Here is a 22,130-nt window from a genome sequence, read left to right on the forward strand (position 1 = left end):
GCATGTCACATCTTCTCTTGAAGGCAGGATGCTCTTCTCTCGTATGACGATACAACTCAGATTCTTTCCTCTATTCTACACACATACACTGCTTGTATTTATTCAGACTTTTTATTAGGGCATGTATGCACATGACATACAAATACATGTAAAAAATATGTTCCTCCCTAAATAGGACACATGAGGAATCAAATTCTGGCAAATGCTTATCCCATTTAAAGATCAAAGCATAGGCTTTTTTAAAATATTTTGTTCACTTGTCAAGCACAGCCATTGTTAAAAAGTTCTCTGGACTCAAAAATCCCATTTATTTTTATAAAAAATGTATATTTATATAAGGTATATAATAGAAAGACATCTGCAACACAAAATTTAGGCTTAGCAATAAATAGAAAAGGAGCTGTTTTTAGAAAGATTTAAAGCGTCTCTGGTTACTGGCCAGTACAGCCAATTAACTGGCAGAATTTAGGCTTGTACTTTATCCAGCATTCCTTGATTCTAAACCAAAACAAAACAACAGGGACCCATTCACAAATTGCCTGTCTGGGTAATCCTCTGGTAGTGGCCAAGGGTGCCAATTCCCTGCATGGCAGATTTTTATCTGTGTGCTACCAGCCTGCCTGAGTTTGTATATACCTGTCTAATCTTTCACAAACAGCAATTTTTAACCTTGAGAGAATAACTTGAAACTGAAAAAAAAGCACAGTTCTTATGTGCTTAAAATTAAGCAAGTGCCACTGTAGAAAAAAGCTTTTAATTAAATTTTTATCTTCTGGGGGACGAACACAGCAGGTAGGACACAAGCACTCTTAGGGACTTCATGCATAAAAATGATGTGATACATAACATTAAGAAATTAAGAAAGTTATTTAGAGAGAAAAATGATTTGGCCTCTGTGTGTGCATACTCTGATAGCAGCAAAGAAAACAGGTAAATTTTACTTTGCTATCCTGTAGAAGAAGCTGTACCTCTTCCATTGAACAGGTGTGAAACAACAGGAACGATCCAAGGAACACATTTTATTTTACACAAAAAGCACCATCCACATCTCACACACTGACCTGCTTGCGGGCTTCTATATCAGCAGCATCTTCTACAAAGGTTTCATCTACTTCATGTTCTTCAAGTTCCTTTTCTGCATTTTCAGGCAGAACAATCTCAAAGTCATTCTTTGGAGCAGGGAGGGCCATGAGCCCCAGGCGCAGGTGCTCCCGAGACTCCCTCTCCTGTGGGAAGAGCAGAGAGATGTGATGGATTCATTCCCTTCTGGATTCATATCCTGAGTGCAGTGCAATACCCTGAGTGCAGCACAATCAGATTCCACTCATCTCCATTAACAGACAGTAACAACACACCAATTATTCCACCTCAGTCTGCTGCAAAGCCAGAAAGCACCAGATCTGGAAACCAGGGGACTCCACCATGGATTTGAAGCCTCAATTTCCCTTCTAGCAGTAAAAAGTCCCTATACTGTAAAAAGGCTAAGAGTATAACTACATCAAATATTCTCCTTCAAGCTAAGAGGAGCTCTGGAATTTTGAAGTTGAAGAGTTATTTTTGTGAGAACATGGCAAACACTTGGACAGGGTATCTTAGCTAGGCCAAAAAGAAAACTGCCAATAGCTCAGGTGGGAGATATTCAAAGCTATAGTTGAGGCTGCAGAATCAGCCACATAAAAGGAGTTCCCAAGGTGCTACCTATTAGGTAAATGCCCTTTTATGCCATGTCTAATTGGCAGGGCCCATCTGGCTGAATCTCCAAGAATGGAAACATCTGTTGCCAAAGGTAATGAAAAAGTCTGGATGGGACTCAGATTTCTGAACATCTCAAACCCCAGGGCTCCTAATGGCAAAAATTAAACTCCTTTAGCTCAGTGTTGTCAACACGGCAGACTGATGTAAAGGTCCTGTAGGTAAATCAGGAAGTCAAGATGATGAGGAATTTGAGGATTGTGTAGGATTGCAAGAAAAATGAATCTTTGCTCAAGATGCATTTCCTGCTCAGCTTCAAAGATAGAAATAGGATGGAAACTTAACTATGTCTTCTCCAAAAAACAGTTTTAGTGTGTTTACTGAGCACACTGAAAGCCATTCCAAGAGGCAAGACTTCTGTTCTTTTAAATATGGACTGTATTTTATTATGTGATGAGGACAGACCCGTAGACAGGTGGAAGCAATAACACTTATTATAAAATAAAATTATTTTCAGCAGATGAGAACTAAAAACCTGAAAATTAGCAGAGCACAGATTTCCATTTCTTAAGTACTACCCACCATTTGTTTTGCATAGGATGGGTCACTGTAATCTGCCATTCCCTCTTCTGGGTTGATGTTCAGTTTATCCCGCAGAGGAGTTCTCCCAGGAGTTGTGCCAAGGGCAGGTTTGGGAGTCAGTCCTCCTCGAGGAGTTAAGCTCTCTGACCCCTGAGAGGGTGTTCTAGTGAAGTGAAATTAGTCATTAGTTTTTTACTAAAGAGCTCTACTTACAAAAGTCTGAAAAGTTACATAAGCACAGTCTATACATTCAGTCTAGAGTTTTTCTTGGGAGGCAGTGAAACTGTAAAGTGCAATTACAAGAATACTAAAAATAAATTGTTTAAGCCTGTCAAGGTGCAACCAAGGTCCTGTCAAGCTGAAATCTAGGCACGTCATCATTTCAAGAGAAGCTTCAGGAACTCCACCAACACAAACTCCCATTGCTGCTTTTGAGACAAGAGCTTATCCAGTCACCAGGCATTTTTTTGGGATACAGTAACCAGGGTTGAATTGAAAGCTCTGATTTCCCCACCACCTGGGCAAGTCATTTGCTCTGAAATCATCTGGCCCAACAGCTGTCCCACACTGCAACTGAATGGATCATCCTAAAATATCTCTTTGCTTTCACTGACTATTGAAGAAGTAATTACATTATAATAATTACTTCTAAGCATCTGTGGTTAGGCAACATGGATTAAGTCTTAGATTTTGTTGGGCCAGATTGCTTTTCCTCTAGACTAGGAAGGAATATTGTTCTCTACCCCAATGACCTACTACGTGAATGAGGGGTTACTTCACGGATTGATTAATTTCTCCCTCTACTCAAGGACTTGGATTTTCCCACTGACAGAGCATTTCTACCAGCAAGCCAAGTTGACCCAAAAGTAACATATGTACATGTGGAAATCTGAACTTCAGAAGCTAAAAACACACCATAAAAAATCCCAAACAACAAAATTAGAGCATCTCTACTTTTTAAAATATAAAATAACGCAAATCAACAGCCAGATCACCCCAGGTCAAATTCTACATTTATTTTGCACCACACTGACACCAACAGATCTTCAAAAAAAGCACTCACTGCTGGAACTTTTTTTAATTAAAAGATCAGGGCTTCTGAACAAAAATAAAGCTGCTTTGGAAAAGCTGCCATAAAGGTCCTTTTTATTTCATTCTCCACTTTTCCTACTAACATGATACAAGTAAAATTAGAACCTAAATGGAAAAACCTGACACACAAAATGTACCAATTGTAACATGTTTTAGCTGCATGGTATTTGACATTTGTGGGATATGTATTTGTTCACTGTAAGAGTTAAACCAGCAATTCTGTACTATTTAGATTGGCAATATAAGAAATATTTTATTTTGGATATATATGGCTTATAAAATATTTACTCCAGCTTTTCAAAAATTCAGTGTGGGTTTGGCTGAGGGACCTCCCACATCTTTGATTCCAAGGTAATACTTTGGAAAGGCCAGGATCCACATACAGAACAACACTCCAGCTTACTATTTATACTCCTGCATTACCCCAGAATAATTTATACTGCTCCAGACCACAGAAGGCCACATTTTGGATCAAAACTCCAGTGAGCTGAACACAGATGAAGAGGACATGGCTGAGCTTTCTGAAGACACAGAGAAGGAGAAACTTGTACAACAAGGGCTTGAAATAAAAGTGAGTTCCTTTTCAAGCTCTAATCATGATAGTATTTTACACATCAAAATCTGCTCTGTTCATCCACCTCCAATCAGACACATGCCCACCCAGGCACCGATCACAAAAGGAGTCTGTTTACCTGAAAGGTGTGGAAAGCACAGTATTTGGAGTCTGAACAACCTGTTTCTGTGGTGTTACCCCTGAAAAGTCACTTTCATGCAAGGGAGTATTGAGACCTCCTTTCAGGGGAGTATCCACATTTGTGAGAGCCATCAGATTCTGGGCCTCCTGTGTAACAGACAACACAAGCAGTGCTTCACCAAGGCATTCACAGTCATGTTTAACAGATTCAGTAGCAGCAAGGATAACTGAAGAGTTACTTGAATATCAGTTCATGGAAAATGTTTAAAATTTCTTAGCTTTAACACGCATACACTGGTATTTATAAACCCTACTGTTCCACTGAGAGGCATTAGAGCTTCATTTCCAGTAAAATATGTTATAAACCGGAGTTGCAAAACTGAGTGTTTTACTTATTGTTTCAGCTTCCTTCAGTTTGCCAGACTCCATAAATCTCCAAGATTTCTTAGTGACTAAACACTCAAGTAATCCTAAGAATCCTGATTTTAAAAGGGAAGAGCATACTTTAACTCTGAAACCTGAATTCAGTCATCTTTATCCAAACTGCACTTCAAAGACAATGTTCCAAAAGAGATGGTCACTATTCAGATTTTTGGTTCATGACTCAGCTGAGGCTTTTATGAACAGCCCCCTTCTTTATCTCAATTTTCCTTATTACAGTGAAGAAGCTCCTTCTGAAAATGAGCTAATTATACTACTGTAAACAGCAATTATATTCCCAGAAGACCACTAATCCACCTATGTGTATGCATAATGCTGTGGCATTTATGATAAACTCCATTTGAAGGTGAGCCTGAGCATTCCTGCAAACATTGTACAGACTTAGGTTATGATCTCCAGAGCCAGGAACTTTCTCTTTTCTCCTATCATGGAACTGCTGAAATACAGCTCATTGTCAACTCAGAGGGTTTTTTGTTTTGGAGTGGGATTTTTGGGGTCTTGTTTTGTACTACACACTAGCTGCACTGATTTAGTTTATCCATTTCCACATATTCAACAAAATGTTACTCAACAAAACCAGTTTTTGAAAAATCCAGGCAATCAGAGGTTGCAAAGGTAGGTTTTGGCTACCCTAAGTTTTAAGCCAATAAAGTGCTATGAAAATATTCTTGCATTGTTGTAGTTAATTGCTACTTGTTATTTGAAATAAAAGTTGGACAACATAAAATACACTGTTTTAAGGAGATGAACTCATACATCTTCAGCACTGAGAGACACACAAGGAAGGGAAAATTATGCAAGGCTCCAGGAGAATGGTTAAAAGCTTTGCACAATATATGACTAAAAGAAAAAGAATCAGAATGTTTTGAAACACAGTGACAATTGATTAAATACAAACAGTTCTGCTTCGATGCCCTTCAGTGTGTCCTGAAGATTGGGATTGCTTCAATCCCAACATTGCACACAATCTAAGGAGTGTTTCTCTGCCACTTACACTTCTACTCAGTTGACTCCTGCTCCAAAACTTAAAACCCATCCTGTACACTTATACTCTACCTGCAGGATCCTGTCCTGGGCTGCTGGAGTTTTGGGAGTCCTCAGAGCTATGCTGTTGTTGGTTACATTATATTCAGACAGAAGAGTGCTGGAAGCTGAGTTTGTGATTCCAGATTCCTCAGCAGTCTGCCGTGCAATCTCACTTGCTTGGCCAACTTTCACAACTTCTTCAAGTTCTGTATCAGATATCTTTGAAAGAGAAAATCCCAAGGCATAGTAAGATGCAATGTAACTATGAGATCCATTTGACAAAACAAAAAGTACTGTTTGGTATTGGCCTTATAAGTTGTTTATCATCAGTAAACACCTCACCTGAGGAGCTGGAAGCACCAGTTTACTCCTTTTCTTGGTAAATTCTGACACTCCACTGGTCTGCAGAATAGCTGAGGGCAAGTCTGACTCTTTTTTCCGTTTCATGTGCTGCTTGTCTTTTTTGCGCTCTCTTCCCTCCCTCTCACTGTTATTATGGAAAACAGATCATTTCAGAACACACAGAGCAGCTATAAAGCAAAGCAAACAAGCCAAGAGCAAAAAGGCTGTACCCTTTTAATACACTGGATATGCTGAAATAAAACACTGCAGAAGAGTGGAGCACCTTGTGGGTGATTGGATGACATCTGCAGATCTTGCAGCAGAACCTACTACAGGGCAGTGTAATGCTTTTAAATCATGGAATTAGCCAACAGATTTAGCTTTTAGGCTGAAAAACTACAAAAAATAGGGTCACTGGATCAATAAAAAAATGTCAGGCCAATAATTTAGACAGTAAAAATAAGAGTATCTTTTTCTCCAGCAGCTGCTAAAGGGAAAGTGAGTATTTTCTTTTGTGGAAAGTGCGAACGAATTTCTCTTCAGTCTCTAATAAAAACAGCATTTCCTTCAAACAGCAATGGAGGCAGTCAGTGAAATCATAACCTTCTGTCTGAAGGTCCTGCCTGACCCTCTGAACAAAGAGCCATGCAGAACAATCAGTTAGTAATTCCACATGAATTAATAAACCAAATTGTACACGGCACTGAACTCTCCCAGTAAAATGCAGTTTTGGCAGTAATGGGAAATGCAACTGTACAATTAAATATGTACCCAAGAATAGCATTTAACTACACTTTTGGGGATTTCTGGGGGGATGGGGAAAAATTAAGCATTTAATGTCATCAACTTAAGAACAACTCCATCTGAAGTAATACTACAAATCTACTCCTACAAGCAATTGCTATAAGGTTATAACTGAAAGGACAGACACTAAATACACAAGCAAATAAACTGCTAAAAAAAAAAACAACCTCAAAAAAATAACATTTCAACTTAAAGAACAGGAACATGTGTGAGAAACATTATTCTGATAAAAGGTGAACTAGAGGAAAGAAAAGAGGTGATCACAGACAATAGGTGAACTAGACCTTCTGAAAAGATAAACCACAAAAAACTGAAAAGGCAGAGGCCACCTGCACTTGTATCTGTCCCATGGAAAATACACTTCCCACCCACACTATGTTTCCAGGACTTAACACACAGACATATGGGCTGCTTCCTTTTCAAATACACTGTTCCCTCCTTATTACAACACACACTTACGATCTTAATTCTCCATCCAGGTCTTGCTGACGCAGTCTCCTGAAATCTGCATCCAGGGACTGATAATTTTCTTCTGATGTATCATAAAAACCAGGGGCAGGCTTCTTTTCAAATGGAATTTCTGCATTGTAATCCACACCTCTCTTCTTTTTTCTTTTCTTCTGGATCTCAATTCCAGCAGCGCGAAGTTCTCGTCTCTTCTGGAGAGCAGCAAGACGTCTAAAGAAACAGTACCACCATGGGATTTAAAGTGTAGAGCAAAGAAAAGGAGTCCCAGGATATGAAACCAAATGGAAGTTTACCGAGCTTCTTCCAGCTGCTTCTCCCTGGCTTTCCTCTTGGCCTTCTTTCCCTGTGTATTTGCCAGACGTGCTCGGGCCTCAGACAGCATTTCAAGCTCATCTACAATAGCACAGATAAATACAGCAGTGAATCTGCACTTAAAAGATGAGAGTCAGGAAAAAGGTGACATTAAAATGAGAAAACCATCTTTAAAAGCCGAATCAATCAATCACAGGCATTTTGTGTCAGCACTAATCTCCAAGTTATCCCAATATATTTACTGAATCACTGGCCAGGTAAAATGAAGACTTTTTTTCTAAAAGCCTCATGTTGAAAATAGTATCAATACGTATCAACACTGAATTAAAATATTTACATAAAGAGGCAAACTGACCACATTAATGAAAGTAAAACTTCATTTACATCTTTATCTGAGAGTATTTTCTTGAGAACTTGTTAATTGCATTTACTTCCAGAGCCGAGAGTGCTGTTTTTGTGAACCTGTGACTGTCTGAAACACCAATGGTCCCCGGAATTTTAACAATGTGCATTTTTCAGTTTATAACATTGCTTTGTGCAAGGAAAAAAAAACAAGTCAGGCAGTCCTGTGCTTCAGCATGGATTCATCTGAGAGGTGTGAGCGGATGGAAAATGATGAAGATACAGAATGCAAATGAGCAGAGCAGTTGTCAAAGTAAAGAACAGCCAGTCATGGTAACTGATGAAGGTGACAGATAAGGAGGCAAAAAACGCACCAAGAAAAGAAAAACTGGAAAAGTATAACTGACTGGCCAGATACAGAAATAAGACAAAATGTGCAAGTAAATTAATGACCAGGCAGTGGTGGAAAAAAAGAAGAAATCAAGGTACAATAGCTGTGTAAACAGAAAAATCAAACAGATCAGATTTCTGCCAAAAACAGTAAACACACTCCTAACTCACCTTCATCCATGTCAATGGGATCTGGTCTGGCAGGTTTGGTTTCTGGATTTGGATCGATTTCTCCAGGTTTCAGTTTCCGAGGATCATCAGCAGTTTCTTCCTCATTGTCTCTCTGAGCAGCTTTGTCCCTAAAAACACATTGTAGGTGCTTGTTTTCCAGCTCTTTGTTTTTCCCCAGACTCATAATAACCACCCCTTAAGTCTTCAAAGACTGATGATAAAGCAGTACCCTGGTGCTCTGTGCAATACAGTAAACCTGTTATACAATTCACAAATGTGGTACAGTTCCATAATCTTAAACAAGACAAGAGAAAGAAACCAACACATTATTACATTACAACAATAAAATATTATATAAAATACAACACTGATACAGCTAGTAAAGAAATCCCTTCAGGTAATCCTTAATAATAAAATCAAGAATTCCAGCAGTGTGACAAAATTAAAAAATCAAGTTTTATATTATGTTCTTTCTATTTTGCGGCCAAAAGAAACTCTTTGTAGCAGAGATGGCATCTGCACATTCAGCCATTTCAACACATTTTATGTCTCTTTTCTTTCTCACATACCCACTCCTGTTGATCAGCCAGTCAAAAAATGCCCAAACAACCTAATAAAAGCATAAATCTTGGCAATCTCTTAGCCAGAATGACCAGGAGCAGGAAGAGATACACCTATCTCTATCCAAGCTGCTCTCCAGGTTCCAGGAGCTTCTTTCAAGCTAGACACAAGTGACTGAACACAATCTTTAAAGATTTGCTTACAAAAGAACTCAGTCAACCTGAAACCACTTTAATTTACCAAAGGAGAAGGGAATGACACACTGCTACAACTCCACAGATTTTTTGGGCATTCTTGGCTAGATTTCCCTCTAGGCAAGCAGAAACTCACAGCAGAAATTCATAATGTTCCAAGCACTGTGCAGCAGTTCTCCCAATGATGGGGGCAATGGTTCTCCACTGGGTTGGCATCAGCTTGGCCAGGTGCAACAGCTTCTCCTCCTCCTCCCGAGACCACTCTGTCTTTTTGATGCTCGGGTCCAGCCACTCGTACCTGTAGTAAGGGAAAAAATTAAGGATGACAGATCCAAGTTATCCCTTGATTTGTCTTCAAGAGGGTTTTCATGACAAATGTATTTGAGCTTTAAAATGTATTATTTATCTGGCACTTTTCATACAGATACTGCCTCTTCTTCCTTTTCCCATCTCTATTCTGGCAAAGTAAAGAGGCACAGAATTAATCCTGAAAAAAAGTAAAAATTGCAACTATCAAAGACAGAGAAATGGTAGAGTTGCTTGGTCTGGAACCTTCAACAATTATCTTACTAATCCTCAACTGTGTCAGTACTGTTATCTCTACAATAAGTATTTTATTAAATATGTGTAGTTCAGTACTTGAAAAAGTAAGTCTGATTCTCAAATACATTTATGCTGCATCGGTATTTGCATCAGTTTAAAGCTCCTATTTATCATAAAATACTAAATTTCACAGTGCAATTTCTTAACATTTACTCTCAAGCCAAACTCCCATTACATGAAATTAGATAATTATATGCAAGAGAGATTAGTATCTTACAATTTTACTTCCTTGGCAATATCCACTGATTAAAACATGTTTAAATAAAGGGAAAAATTAATTTTTATAATTTAAACTGATCCTGCATTTGCTAACACTGCAGTCACCGGCAAACAGAAAGTCTGGCTATTTTTTTTCAACTACTTTCAAGCAATAGGAATTTGAAGTTTCCACAATAAAATCAAACAGTGTTAAAACTGTTGTTGGTCTGTGGACATAAGTTAGTCTGTGGTAACATTTTTCCTAAATTTCCACTAATTATGAAGGTCATATTCCCAGGCACAGCACCTCTCACTTACCATCTGGCTTTGCACTGCTTTGCTGATTTCCTGTGCAATAATGAGGCAATTCGAGACCACTGGTTTTTGCCATATTTCATAACAGCTGCTTTCAGAATTTCATCCTTGAAAAAACCATAAATAAATACCCTTATGGACTGCAAAACAGAAAGTCTGAGCTCAAGCAAAGGAGAACATGGTAAATTTCATGGGCTGTCCCAGAGGAAACAGCATAACACAGCATAACACTGCTACTTCTGTTCCATTTTATTCTCAAGAAAAATGAAGATTTGTATTTCAAAGGTCAATGAAATCCATAAAGATTAAATGAAATAGACACATCATTATTGTTCCAAACTTCATATAGCCAACAGAACTTCCCAAATGATTATTTTCAATGCTCTCTAATGCACTAGTGTTTAAAGGCTCTGTATGTCTTTCCAGAAGGACATCAAGAGAAATAAGGAAGTGTTTGTCTGGTAATGACATCACAATTGGAAAAAAAAGTAGAACTGGCAGATATCCCTGGCCGCCTTGTTTTAAATAATACTGAAAAATTATCTATTTTTCACATTTTAATACAACTGGAATAAAAATGTGATAGATTCAGCTTGGGAGCCAGGTTGTTCACATACAATGAAGTGTGCACTGAGTTTGATCAAAAGCCAGAAGTGCTGTCAATTGTCTGTCAATCCATCCATCAATCCCTCTCTCCCTTTCTTGATAAATGGGTTCATTATTTCTGGTTTATTCAGAAAAAGTGGTATTTTAAATGCATTAAAGCTATTCTTACAGCCCTGTCAACCACACACATCCCTCTCCTGTACCCAGAGAGTGTTCAGTGACTCTGACACTGTCTCCACTGACACCTCCCAGGGAACAACAGCTTTAACTGTGAGCTTTTGATCAGCTCTTGATCTGGCTTGAGCTGCTACAGGCAACAATTCATGTGATTACTGTTCTGAAATAAATAATAAGTCCTCCCCTGTGTGTTTTTTTTACACTTACTTGGTGCTCTATGGCACACAGGAGCTGTACCAGTGACATGAGCAGGCTTTTTTGCCTGTAATTGGTCATTTTATGAATGACCTGGTATCACCTGATTCCTCTTTCTCTGCCTTTAATGCTGTACGAATAATCAAAATGTTAAAAACAACAACAACAAAAAAATTCCAACACCTATTTTATCTCTGGTACACAAAGCCTGGTGAACTAGGGACAGGCTCCTCAGGGCAGTGGCCACAGCCCTGAGCCTGCCAGAGTTCAAGCAGCATTTGGACAATGCTCTCAGGCACAGGGTGGGCTTTTTGGGGGTGCTCTGTGCAGGAGCTGGACTTGATGGACCTTGTGGTTCTCTTCCCACCCAGGAGATTCTGTGATTCCGTTTAATGCACTGCTCTTTCTCTTCACATGTCACCAAAATTTATCAAGTATGGAAGACCCTCAGATCGGGGTGAAGACAATGTGAGTTCTCCTGTCCTCTGCCAACCCCAAATTTAGCTGCCTCCAGGCACACCACTGATACAGCACAAGTGCTTAAAAGCACACACAGCACATTTTATCTTCTATTACTTTTTCCTCACTGTTTCCTGGAACCACGTAGATGCCTGGTGTTCACAGTATGCAGTGACAGAGTTCTGTACTTTACAGTGCCAGGTACATCCTTTTGCTTTATGCATGCATCCAACAAAACTGACATCCTTGATTTCTCATGTTATTTATTTCTTTTTCATGACCACTTGCAGATGAAGAGTCCACACACATTGACAAGATACAGACTGAAGTTGCATCAGGGGTTTAGATTAGTTATTAGGATTTTTTTCCCCATGGAAAGGGTGGTAAAGCATTGGAACAGGCTGCTCAGGGTGGTACTTCCAGTCATCATTCCTGGAAGTGATAAAAAACCACGTGGATGTGGCACTTAAGGACAGGTTAAATGGTGAACATGGTGGTGGTGGTGGTGCTGGGTTGATGGCTGGACACTTGGTGATCTTAGATCTTTTCCAATCCTAAAAATTGTATGACTCTGCCTTTGCCATTTCCATATTTGGGAATATCTTTAAGGGTGAGATTCCTGCTGCCTCATTCCCCTAGAGCATAAGAAAGCTGCCTGTACAGTACAGGTCACACTCTAGCCTGTGAGAGGGACATCTCCAAGCACAGCACAGCCATGCTTCCACTCCAGTGGCGGTGGGAACAGTTTCTCTGGGGCAGAGGGACACAACACACACAAGACTGTGCTTTCCAATCTGCAGCCCAAGGGAAAAACACCAATGTGACCTTGTGATCTTGGCCTACTGGAAGGAGGAAGGCATAGGTTACTGGGGAATGCACCTAACACAGAGCCAAGGAATTATAGAATCAGTTAGGTTGGAAAAGACCTCTCAGATCACTGAGTTTAATCTACATCTGATCACCACCATGTCAATGAGGCCATGGCACTCAGTGCCACATCCAGGTTTCCTTAAACACCTTCAGGGACGGCGACTCCATCACCTCCCTGGGCAGCCCAGTCCAATATTTAATCATCCCTTCCTGTGAAAAAATTCTTCCTAACGTCCAACCTAAACCTCTCCTGGTGCACTTTGAGGCCATGTCCTCTTGTCCTGACAGTAGAGCCAGACTCACACCTGGCTGCACCCTCCTGTCAGGGAACTGTGGAGAGACAGAGAATCCCCCCAGGCTGAGCCCCTCCATCTCCCTCAGCTGTTCCTCATCACACCTGTGCTCCAGACCCTTCCCTGCCCTCGCTCCTGCAGTTCCCAACCCCTCCGATGTCCCGGCACAGCGGCTCCAGGAGCCCTGACTCTGCCCCGGGATACCCCAGCACCGGAGCCCCCGCGCAGGCGCACACGGCACCCGCCCCCTCCCGCGCCTGCGCACCAGTGAGGGCTTCCCCCGGCCCTGAGGGGGATCGGGGGCTCGAACCCCGCCAAGTCTTACCTCGGTGTTCCGCCACACGCCGCCTTTAATCATAATCCGCGGCATCTTGGCGGCGAAGGGAGGCGGGGACGAACCCCTGGAGCGAGAGAATGGAGAGGGGGCGGGAGCGCCACTGGTGTCAGCGGGGCCGGCCGAGACGGCGCACGATCACCCTCAGCGGCGGCGGGTGCCGAGGGCGAGGGAAGCGGGGCCGGCTGCTCTGCCAGAAAAGCGGGAAGCGGATCCAGCGGCTTTCCCAAGGAAGCAGGACCGGCGGCTTTTCCAAGGGAAGTGAGGCCGCTGCGCCTCCAGGGAAGCGGGTCCGGCCGCTTCGCGCATGCGCAGTCCCCCCGCGTGTCCTGAGGCGGCGCTCCGCGCTAGCGCCTCCTGCCGGCCGGAGGAGCGCACGGCGGAGCGGCCCGGCCGGCGCCGAAAGGAGGAACTGGGCGTTCATTAAACTCTTCAAATTCTCCCAAGGGACGCAAAAGAGACAGCGGAAAGAAATCACATCTCCCCAGTGTTCCCAAGGTATTTTGTTAATTTCAGGAAAAAGCCCCATGCGTTTATGTGTGGAATAAATTCGTGGCTGTGAGGGCGGTGAGGCCCTGGCACAGGTTGCCCAGAGAAGCTGTGTCTGTCCCTGGATCCCTGGTGGTGTTCAAAGCCAGGCTGGACAGGGCTTGGAGCAGCCTGGGATGGTGGAAGGTGTTCCTGCCCATGGCACGGGGTGGAACGAGATAATCTTTAAGGTGCCAATGCAAAACTATTCTATGATTCTACCAGAGAGCAACATTGATAGCGCATTTGCATATTAACACTCACACACCCACCCCAAAGGAGCATATATAAGCTACATACCTGAATTTAGGAACTTCTCATAGGTAGGTACTCATGTCACTCTCAACAGGTGAAGGGTTGAGTCTCAAGGAGTGGGGATCTCAGCTCAGGACCTGTCACTGTCCCTCAGCTGTGGTGCCCCAGGGATCTCCAGCCTGGGAGCTCTGCGGCTCAGAGAGGCCCCACTCAATGGGAACTGCTGGTCTCAGCCTGCTGCAGTCTGGAGAGCTCAGAGGGTCTAAAATACCCCTGTTCAGAGAGTCACAACAGACTTGGCTTTGCTCATAGCAATTTTCCACTCTGGCTGTAATTCAGGTTGGTAACTTTCTCTGAAAGTTCAAAACCAAAAACGTTGTTCCTCCTGGGTGGTTATTTGGGTAAGAAAAGTTCCCAAAGGCTCTTAAAACTCAGGGAGCCCCTTAGCCAGCAAAAGTTCCTGGGAGCAGGCAGTGTTTTGGATAAGCTCAAGAGGAGCTTGGCTCAGCTCGTCAAGGCCAAGCCCCAACGGGCATTTGTGAGACCACAGTGTGGCCCAAACAGGAGCATGCAGCACCACACCATACAGGTCTGACTCACTATGGTTCATTTACATCACCTCCAGTTTAACTTGTATTCATTTAATTAGAAGATGCACAGCAGGTAAAATGACAGCCTTTTGCTCAGTTTGTCTTGTTACATTTCCCTGTTTTGTCCAAATTCAGGTATGTTCATGGAGAAAATTATGAAACTTTTTTGGTTTAAATTGGAAACATCATTGTATGATTTAGGAAAGGCTTTGATTTTTGTTTAAACTGCAGCAATACAAAACATTACAGTTCTAGCTACCAAAAAAAAAAAATTCCAACAACAGCCCATGTCTTATTTGAAACTGAATATGGCTCAACCTTTAAATTTCACTGACTTAGCAGACTGAGAATACCTTTGAAACCCCCAAAATCCAGTGCAGTGCATAAGGAACAGAAAGCAACACCAGGAGTCATTGAACTGCTTATTTTTATTAGAGGCAGTGACTAGGAATAATTATTTTTATAAAATCAAGCTCTAACTGAAAGTACCTTCTTGTTCTTACTTAAAACTTGAAGAAACTTACATTTACAAACTCTTTCAGAAATTTACTGCGGTTAATTTATCCCCCTAAACCAGGCTCTTTTCATCATTGTTGCACACCATGCTTTTAAACAACAGCATTCTATCAGATTTAGCCTTTCTAGTCTCACCTAATATAGGGGCTTAAAATTCCTTCAGTATTTTTGTTTTCTCTTTGTACCTGCTCTTTTCAAATAAATGATCAGAATTGTAATGTAACACAGGTAAAAACACCTCCAAGCTTGAGTAACCATTAATATTTCCCAGAAATGCTTTTCTTTCTTCATACAGGACAACATTCTTCTTTCTCACAACTGGATTAGGTGGCTCCAAGGTTTAAATCACTCATCTGTAACCACAATGGTTCAGGCCCAGACACTTGTCTGACTTTACTGAAGCTGCAAAGAACTAGATCACTAGAATACCTCTGCTGATCTGGCCTTAAATACATTCACCCGTCCATGAGTTTCAACCTATGACTGGAAGATTGTCCTCCAAATCACAGAATGGCTGCAGGGGTCTGGAAGACAAGCCCCTGCTCAGGCAGGGCCACCCAGAGCTGGTTTTCCAGGATTACATCCAGATGGCTTTTAAATATCTGAAAAGAGGAAAACTCCACTACCTCTCTGGGCAGCCCTTCCCAACCTGTCTCCTATGTTAGGAGAAAGCCTCTACAAGACATTCTCTGTATTTCTACAGAAAAACACACATCCAGAAGCAGAAGAAAAAAGCACTAAGTTCCTCATTTACATTCTCTAAATTAAACTACATGTTTGTTCTGCTGCTCCATAGACTGAGCTGTAGCATTGGGACAGTTTGCACCAGGCCTTTGCTGCTGTCTTTCCTCACACAAGGGGATAACAGTTATTGAAACCACTTGCCACACTCAAGAGTTCCTAGCACTGCATAACTCCAAAACAAACAAAGATTTGTCTAGATTTGAATATAAATTGGAAGCAGCATCCATCTGGGTTCACCACACCCTGCACCAACTGCTGCATAGTACAAAGGTTCTTATACCATGATATTTTAGACTAAGAGTAAAGTTCTTAAACGAATTTTAATTTCAGATACTGTGAAGGTCTTCAATGTAACTAAACAGCATTCACAATTATCAGCAACTGCTCATACTAACAGAAGTTATTTGAAAAGTGTTTCATCTATTTTAACAAACAACACAGTAACTACCAACCTGAGAAAAGGTAAGGCATTTTGTACTAGATTAACATTAGACATTCACATAAAATTGAAGATTTAAAGATTCCCAGTATCATAAAATAGATGTTTCTGGACATTACAATTTCTGTCAGACTACTCAAAAAATTATCAAAACTACAGACAAGGTAACAGCTTAATAAACATCTTATATATACAGACACATGTTAACCATTTCAATGTCACAATTACCCTGTGATGACATGCATATTTTGTTTCTGTAATTTGGTGAGATACTATTTTTTTTCCTCTTACAAGTATTGCAAAAGCACCTGGGAGTAAAGGAGGCAACTTTCAGCAGATGGGAGGTAGCACTTAGCCTCCAGATGCACTGGTAATTCTTATATGAAAAATTATTACTACAAAAATAACATGCCCTTCCTCCCCTCCCGTTACACATTATTTCAGTTAGAAAAGAGATTTCTTTTTCTTATTAAATTTTTACAAGAAAATAAGTGGTGCAGAATAACTGCTTAAACACAGATGAACACTGGCCAAAATAACTGACCTCTACTGAAGCAGTTACTCAGGGATGAAGTGTCTCCAAGCTCTTCAGCACAACCTGTGCTAGAACTAATGTTCCCAGAAACACCTGCAGCAAACCAGTACCCCAAGTGTCACTCTCTTGACCAAAATGCTGCATGCATCCATTACCAACCATTGTTCTGGGCACAGCAAAGGAACATAAAGCCATGAAAAAACTCAGGACGTGCAAACCTGTCCAAAACCAAGCACCAACTTCCAACTCTCAACCTCACATTCCAACGTCATGCTGCTGCTTATGCTTCTCCAGCAGTTTTTTGGTGGGCAGCACCACATTACACTTTGCACACCTGTACTTCTTTTTGTGTGTTTTTATGTGCTTTTGGAAAGCTTGTTTATCCACCGTGGAATACCTGCACCTCCTGCAGTGCAGCTTGAGGTGAGTCAGCCAGTGGCGCTTGAGGTGGCTGGAGGTGCGGAAAGCCAGGGAGCACTGCCCGCACTGGAACGGCTTCTCCCCCGTGTGGATCCTCAGGTGCAGCTTCAGGTTCCCGTTGTGGGCTGTGCAATAGCCACACTCTTCACACCTGTATGTCTTGACAGGCAGCTCCTTGTGCTCGTAGAAGCAGCCAGGAGAGGAGGTTCCCTCCCCGGTGTGTGAAGCCAGGTGCTGCTTCAAGGACAGCCATTTGTTGGTTGAGTAGTCACAGCTCATGCACTTGAAATGCCCCACGTTCAAATGAGTGAGTCTGTGCCTTTTCAGGTGACTGGAAGTACGGAACTTCTTCTGACACACAGGGCAGCTGTAGGGCTTCTCACCTGTGTGAGTTCTGATGTGGAGCTCCAGGTTGCTTAAAATGCCAGTAGCGTAGCTGCACTCTGAACACTGATATAATAGTGGCTGACTTTGTGCTTGCACATCATTTGCTGTGCCCCTCTGAACACCCTGCTGAACTCCCCAGACTTCTGAACCAAGCAAGGAGCTGTTTGAGCCTTTGCAGGAATCAAAATCCCTTTCTGGATAGGTGCCTCTCTGGATTTCATGATGCAATTCAAGATTCTCTAAACACCTCTCTACAAAGAGGCAACTTCCAAGCGCCTCTCCATTTTTCACATGAAGAAGGCTGTGTTTCTGCAAATGGTTTGATGTTTTAAATGTCTTATTGCATTCTTTACAAACAAATGGTGTTTCATCTGTATGTATCTTTAGGTGCAGCCTGAAGTTGTTAGGAACAGCAGTAGCATAACTGCAGAGCTGGCATCTGTATGTTTGGAATGTATTTAAATTAGAAGGATATGTATCCTCCAAGTTTTCCACAAAGTTATGAAATGAAGCATTATCTTGCACTTGTGAATGAGAGGTCTCTGATTTGAAGAAAGGTTCCTCTTTGTAAGTGATGGTGTCCATTTGGTAAGAGGTCCGAGCAACTTCTGATCTGTTTCCAGCAACAGCCAACCTGCTGCTTCCTTCAAGGCTGTTTTCAAGGAATTTCTTTCCAGGGCATATTTTCTTATTGTCCCACACACCACCTTCTTGCTCAAACTCAACTTCTGAAGCCAGGATTCCCCCACCCAGACAATCATTTTCTCTACCAAAAAGAGAGTGAGAAACATGGCCCTGAGAATCACCATCAGCTTTGCCTATTGTGCTCGTACAGTATTTATTGCTCTGACTTGTGTAACCATTAGCCTTTACCTGTTCATGAAATTTCTTGTGAAAGCTGAGATGTCCTTTAGTGTAGAATACCAGGTTACATTCATCACATGTGTAATTCTTTGGAGGACTTTCAGTTCTCTTTATCCCACTCAGGCAGCTGGGTTGCTGTGCTTGGCACATTTCTGTCTCTGCATGTGTCCTCCTGTGTCTCTCCAACCCTGAGGTGCTGGTGAATGCTACCTGGCAGAGCTCACAGCAATATGGTTTATCCCCTGTGTGGACATGGCTGTGCCTCACCATGCTTGCAAAATACAATGAAAAAAAGGTGCAGAACCTGCACTGGTAGAGCTTGTAGCCAGCATGCCAGTACATGTGATTTAACAGGTAGGACCAGCTGCTGCAGGAGTAATCACACTGAGGGCACTGGTAAGGTGGTCTCTCCTTGTGTCCCTTCATGTGATGAATAAAACTTCTAGGACTGGATGAAACAAAGAAACAAATTCTGCAGGAAAAGCTAACTGGCACATCCAGCGGTGTAAAGTCCCGTTCAATTTTAATGAAAAATTTCTTGTATTTACTTTCTTTTTTCTTGGTCTCAGATTCTCCTTCAGATCCTTTCTGCCTCCCTTTTCTCGCACTTATTCTATTTTTTCTTGCCTTTTGTAACCTAGCAATCTTCTTATGAAATTTAAGGTGATTCTTAAGATTGAAAGAAAAGAAAAAAGGTTTTTTACAAAAGCAGCATTTATGTAATTTCTTATCTTTATGAGTTGAATAAATATGTTTCTTCAGGTGTGCACTGCATTTAAACACAGAACTACAAAACCTGCACTTGAAAGTCAATCTTTCATTCTCCTTTGCAAAACAAGAGGTTTTAGGAAGAGGTGTGATGGTCACACCATCATTCAGCCATGTTAAACCTTCTGGCTGGCTCTGGAGCTCTTCTGGGCTTGCATGAGAAGAAACAACTTTTTGTTGCTGGCATCTTTTCTTAGGGAATGGTGTTAACATCTTGTAAATATGCTCTCCAGTAGAATTCGATTCAGCACAAGTAGAAGCATTCATGTCAGGTTTCCCTACATCTTCTAGATGTTCCTTAAAAGTAGAACATTCATTAAGAAATGGATCAGAACAATTATGGGTAAATTTCTCTTCTTTCAAGCCATATTCCAAAAGAGAACTCTGAGTTTCATCTTCAAATTTGCTTATTTTCCTGTAGTCAATTTCATCATCTCCATTCTTTGAGGAATCAGGATCTACAAGGAGATATAAAATGTCACATTTCATACAATCACAAATATTCATTATTACTTCATAGTAATAATCCCAAATTGCCTAATGACTTGCTTGCTCTTCATTACTTCTGCTTCCTCATTATCTCCCTCTCTCCATTTTTTCCCTAATGCCTCTCTTCATGCTCCCCTCTGCCCCCAACATTTAAATGTTGCTTCTAGTTAGAAGCCACCTTCTCTCCTACTATTTTCACTCAAGACTCTGAATTTCACAAGACAACACCACATCCAGAACACCTTTATGGCAGAATTCCTATCAAAGTACTAACACCAAACTTTTCTAATGCTCCATTCTCTCAAATCCTATGCTTTTTCTGCGTTTTTGAGAATCATTTCCCTGATGAAAGGGACACCCTTGTTCTCATTGGAGGAGAATGACAAAATTTTGTAGTTTCATTGCCTTTCACAGGAGTCTGTGAAAGAACTGAGCATACTCCAGGCAGTATTTTCCTTCTGTGGCATTTATGAATCTAATTTAAAATGCTTACTCTAAAAGAAATTGGTTTCTTAGCTTTTCTATATAATTTTTTTATTTCAAAAACTTGAGGTTTACTGTATTTCTTAAACTCTTGCAATAATCTTATTAATCTATTACCTTCCATTTTAACAATTATCTTAAATTCCTTGTGGATTTCTTCTTGTGTCTCTGGACTGCCATCAAAAAGAACACTTGCAATACTGACAGGTTCTTCTTCATGTTTGAGTACCACTTCCAATGTCTCCAAAGTGTCAGCTCTGTCACTGTCAGCAGTGGAGAGGAGAGGAGGAATCCTCTGAAAGCCATCATTGTCAGCACAATCTTCTCCATCACTGTATTTCACTATCTCTGGAAGCTCTGTTTTGCAAGAAGATGTAGGTAACATGTAATGTGGACCACATTTATCCGTGTCTGCATCGTGGACATCACTTAAAGATAATTTCGATGTGTTACACATACTCTCAGCAAGCCATTTCTCCTCAGAGTACTTAATACAATTTTCTTCATTTGAAACAGTCTTGTTTGCATCCCAATTGCCTACACTGCTGCTGTCATTTGAAGGCTCCACTTCATTTTTTAGGCAAAGGCTGTTGCTTAATTTAAACTCCTGCTCCACCTCGGGAATGGACGCTTCCTGGTCCTTATCATCATCCTCGAGAAAATCCTCATCGCTCAGCACCAAGACAGTAATCGGCAGCACAATCTCAAACACCTCGGGCTCTGCGAGGAGAAACAGACACAAATATCGCAATTCCCCCCCAAAAAACCCCGAAACACCTGACGGCACCGCGTCCACCATCATCCCCACGCATGCCCAGTGCGCATGCGCACACCCCGGCGGGCCCGCCAATTCCCGCGGGCCCGCCAATTCCCCCGCTCCCGCCGTCCCTGCTTTCCGCGGTCCCTCGGGCGCCGTCGCTGCCGCGGCGGCCGCGCTGAGTCCCTGCCCAGGCCAGCAGCACCTACCGCTGTCCGCGGCCGGCGGCGGGATCCCCTCCGCGCCCGCCTGCGCCACTCCCGGCTCTGTGCGCATCTCCGGGCCGCAGCGCCGCGGGACTCGAACCAGCGGCCGGGCGCGCCTGCGCAGAGGGCGGGGGCGGTGCCGCCGGCACCTCCCGGCTTTGGGGGGAGGCGGGGGCGCGGCCTCAGGAATGTGTGGGCTGGGACCCGAGACTTTCAAATACGCCTTAAAATTCAGTTTTCAACGTGCTCATAAGTGGTTTAAAAACTCCGTTTAATCACCCACCTGAGCCAGGGAGCCCCCAGCCCTGGGCAGAATTATTCGAATGCTCTGCGAAACCTATTCCCACTTTAAGCAATTTTGATCGGTTGTTACTTATTTTCCTGTAAAATTAGATCTCAGCTAATACCGATCATACTCTCAACATCGGAAATGTGCCAGCAATAAGGCAACCCCCTGCTGAGTACAGAAATAATCACAAAATAATTGCAGGCAGGAGTCACAAAATTAAAGGAAACGTAAAACAGCACCTTTGGTTTCATTCTGTCCTCCTTGGCTGTTCAGGCTGAAAGTGGAAAATATGTGAACTTGTGTGCAGACATATTTACATTATAGACATGTAGGTCTTTATATACATCCATCAATTTATATACATGCAGGCTGTCCCTGCCCACGACAGGGTGGTTGGAATGGTCTATGAAGTCCTGTCCCACAAAAACCATTCTGTAATTTTGTGACTTGGGGCTGGAAGGGACCTCTGGAGATCATCCAGTCCAAGCCCCCTGACAAGGCAGGGTCACCTGGAGCAGCTGACACAGGAATGTGTCCAGGTGGGTTTGGAATGTCTCCAGAGAAGGACAATCCACAAAATCCCCGGGCAGCCCGCTCCACTGCTCTGTCACCCTCAATGTAAGCTCTTCCTCATATCTAGGTGGAACTTGTGCTTAATTTTACAGCCACTTCTCCTTCTCCTGTTGCTGGGCACCACTG

The 22,130-nt window shown here is 42.1% G+C and overlaps 2 protein-coding genes across 2 annotated transcripts in view; both read right to left on the reverse strand.

The window, feature by feature from the left end:
• The window catches only part of CDC5L (cell division cycle 5 like), a 31,439-nt gene extending 17,963 nt beyond the window's left edge, over nt 1-13,476 (reverse strand). The window contains exons 1-11 of the mRNA XM_030945368.1: nt 13,153-13,476; nt 10,231-10,334; nt 9,248-9,409; nt 8,357-8,484; nt 7,435-7,534; nt 7,133-7,351; nt 5,870-6,014; nt 5,558-5,746; nt 4,059-4,207; nt 2,275-2,437; nt 1,062-1,226 (exon numbers count right to left, since the gene is read on the reverse strand). Coding sequence (XP_030801228.1) covers nt 1,062-1,226; nt 2,275-2,437; nt 4,059-4,207; nt 5,558-5,746; nt 5,870-6,014; nt 7,133-7,351; nt 7,435-7,534; nt 8,357-8,484; nt 9,248-9,409; nt 10,231-10,334; nt 13,153-13,197 — 1,569 coding nt within the window. The 5' untranslated portion in view covers nt 13,198-13,476. The remainder of the gene's footprint in view (nt 1-1,061; nt 1,227-2,274; nt 2,438-4,058; nt 4,208-5,557; nt 5,747-5,869; nt 6,015-7,132; nt 7,352-7,434; nt 7,535-8,356; nt 8,485-9,247; nt 9,410-10,230; nt 10,335-13,152) is intronic.
• A 1,468-nt stretch (nt 13,477-14,944) lies between these two features.
• On the reverse strand, nt 14,945-21,258 carry LOC115902671 (zinc finger protein 420-like). The gene is made up of 3 exons (XM_030946356.1): nt 21,146-21,258; nt 20,297-20,899; nt 14,945-19,665 (listed from the first exon to the last, which is right to left on the reverse strand). Exons 1-3 carry the CDS (start codon nt 21,210-21,212, stop codon nt 17,024-17,026), a joined length of 3,312 nt encoding a protein of 1,103 aa, XP_030802216.1. The 5' UTR covers nt 21,213-21,258; the 3' UTR covers nt 14,945-17,023.
• Nucleotides 21,259-22,130: the final 872 nt, after the last annotated feature.

Source organism: Camarhynchus parvulus, chromosome 3, assembly GCF_901933205.1.
Source record: "Camarhynchus parvulus chromosome 3, STF_HiC, whole genome shotgun sequence".
NCBI lineage: Eukaryota > Metazoa > Chordata > Aves > Passeriformes > Thraupidae > Camarhynchus > Camarhynchus parvulus.

Bases quoted from the DNA above. Each gene is read 5' to 3' on its own strand.
- LOC115902671 (XM_030946356.1), bottom strand. From the start codon at position 21,212: ATGCGCACAGAGCCGGGAGTGGCGCAGGCGGGCGCGGAGGGGATCCCG. The intron at 20,900-21,145 runs GTAGGTGCTGCT...TTCTCCTCGCAG, and splicing joins GCCGCCGGCCGCGGACAGCG to AGCCCGAGGTGTTTGAGATT. The intron at 19,666-20,296 runs GTAATAGATTAA...ATCTCCTTGTAG, and splicing joins GATAATTGTTAAAATGGAAG to ATCCTGATTCCTCAAAGAAT.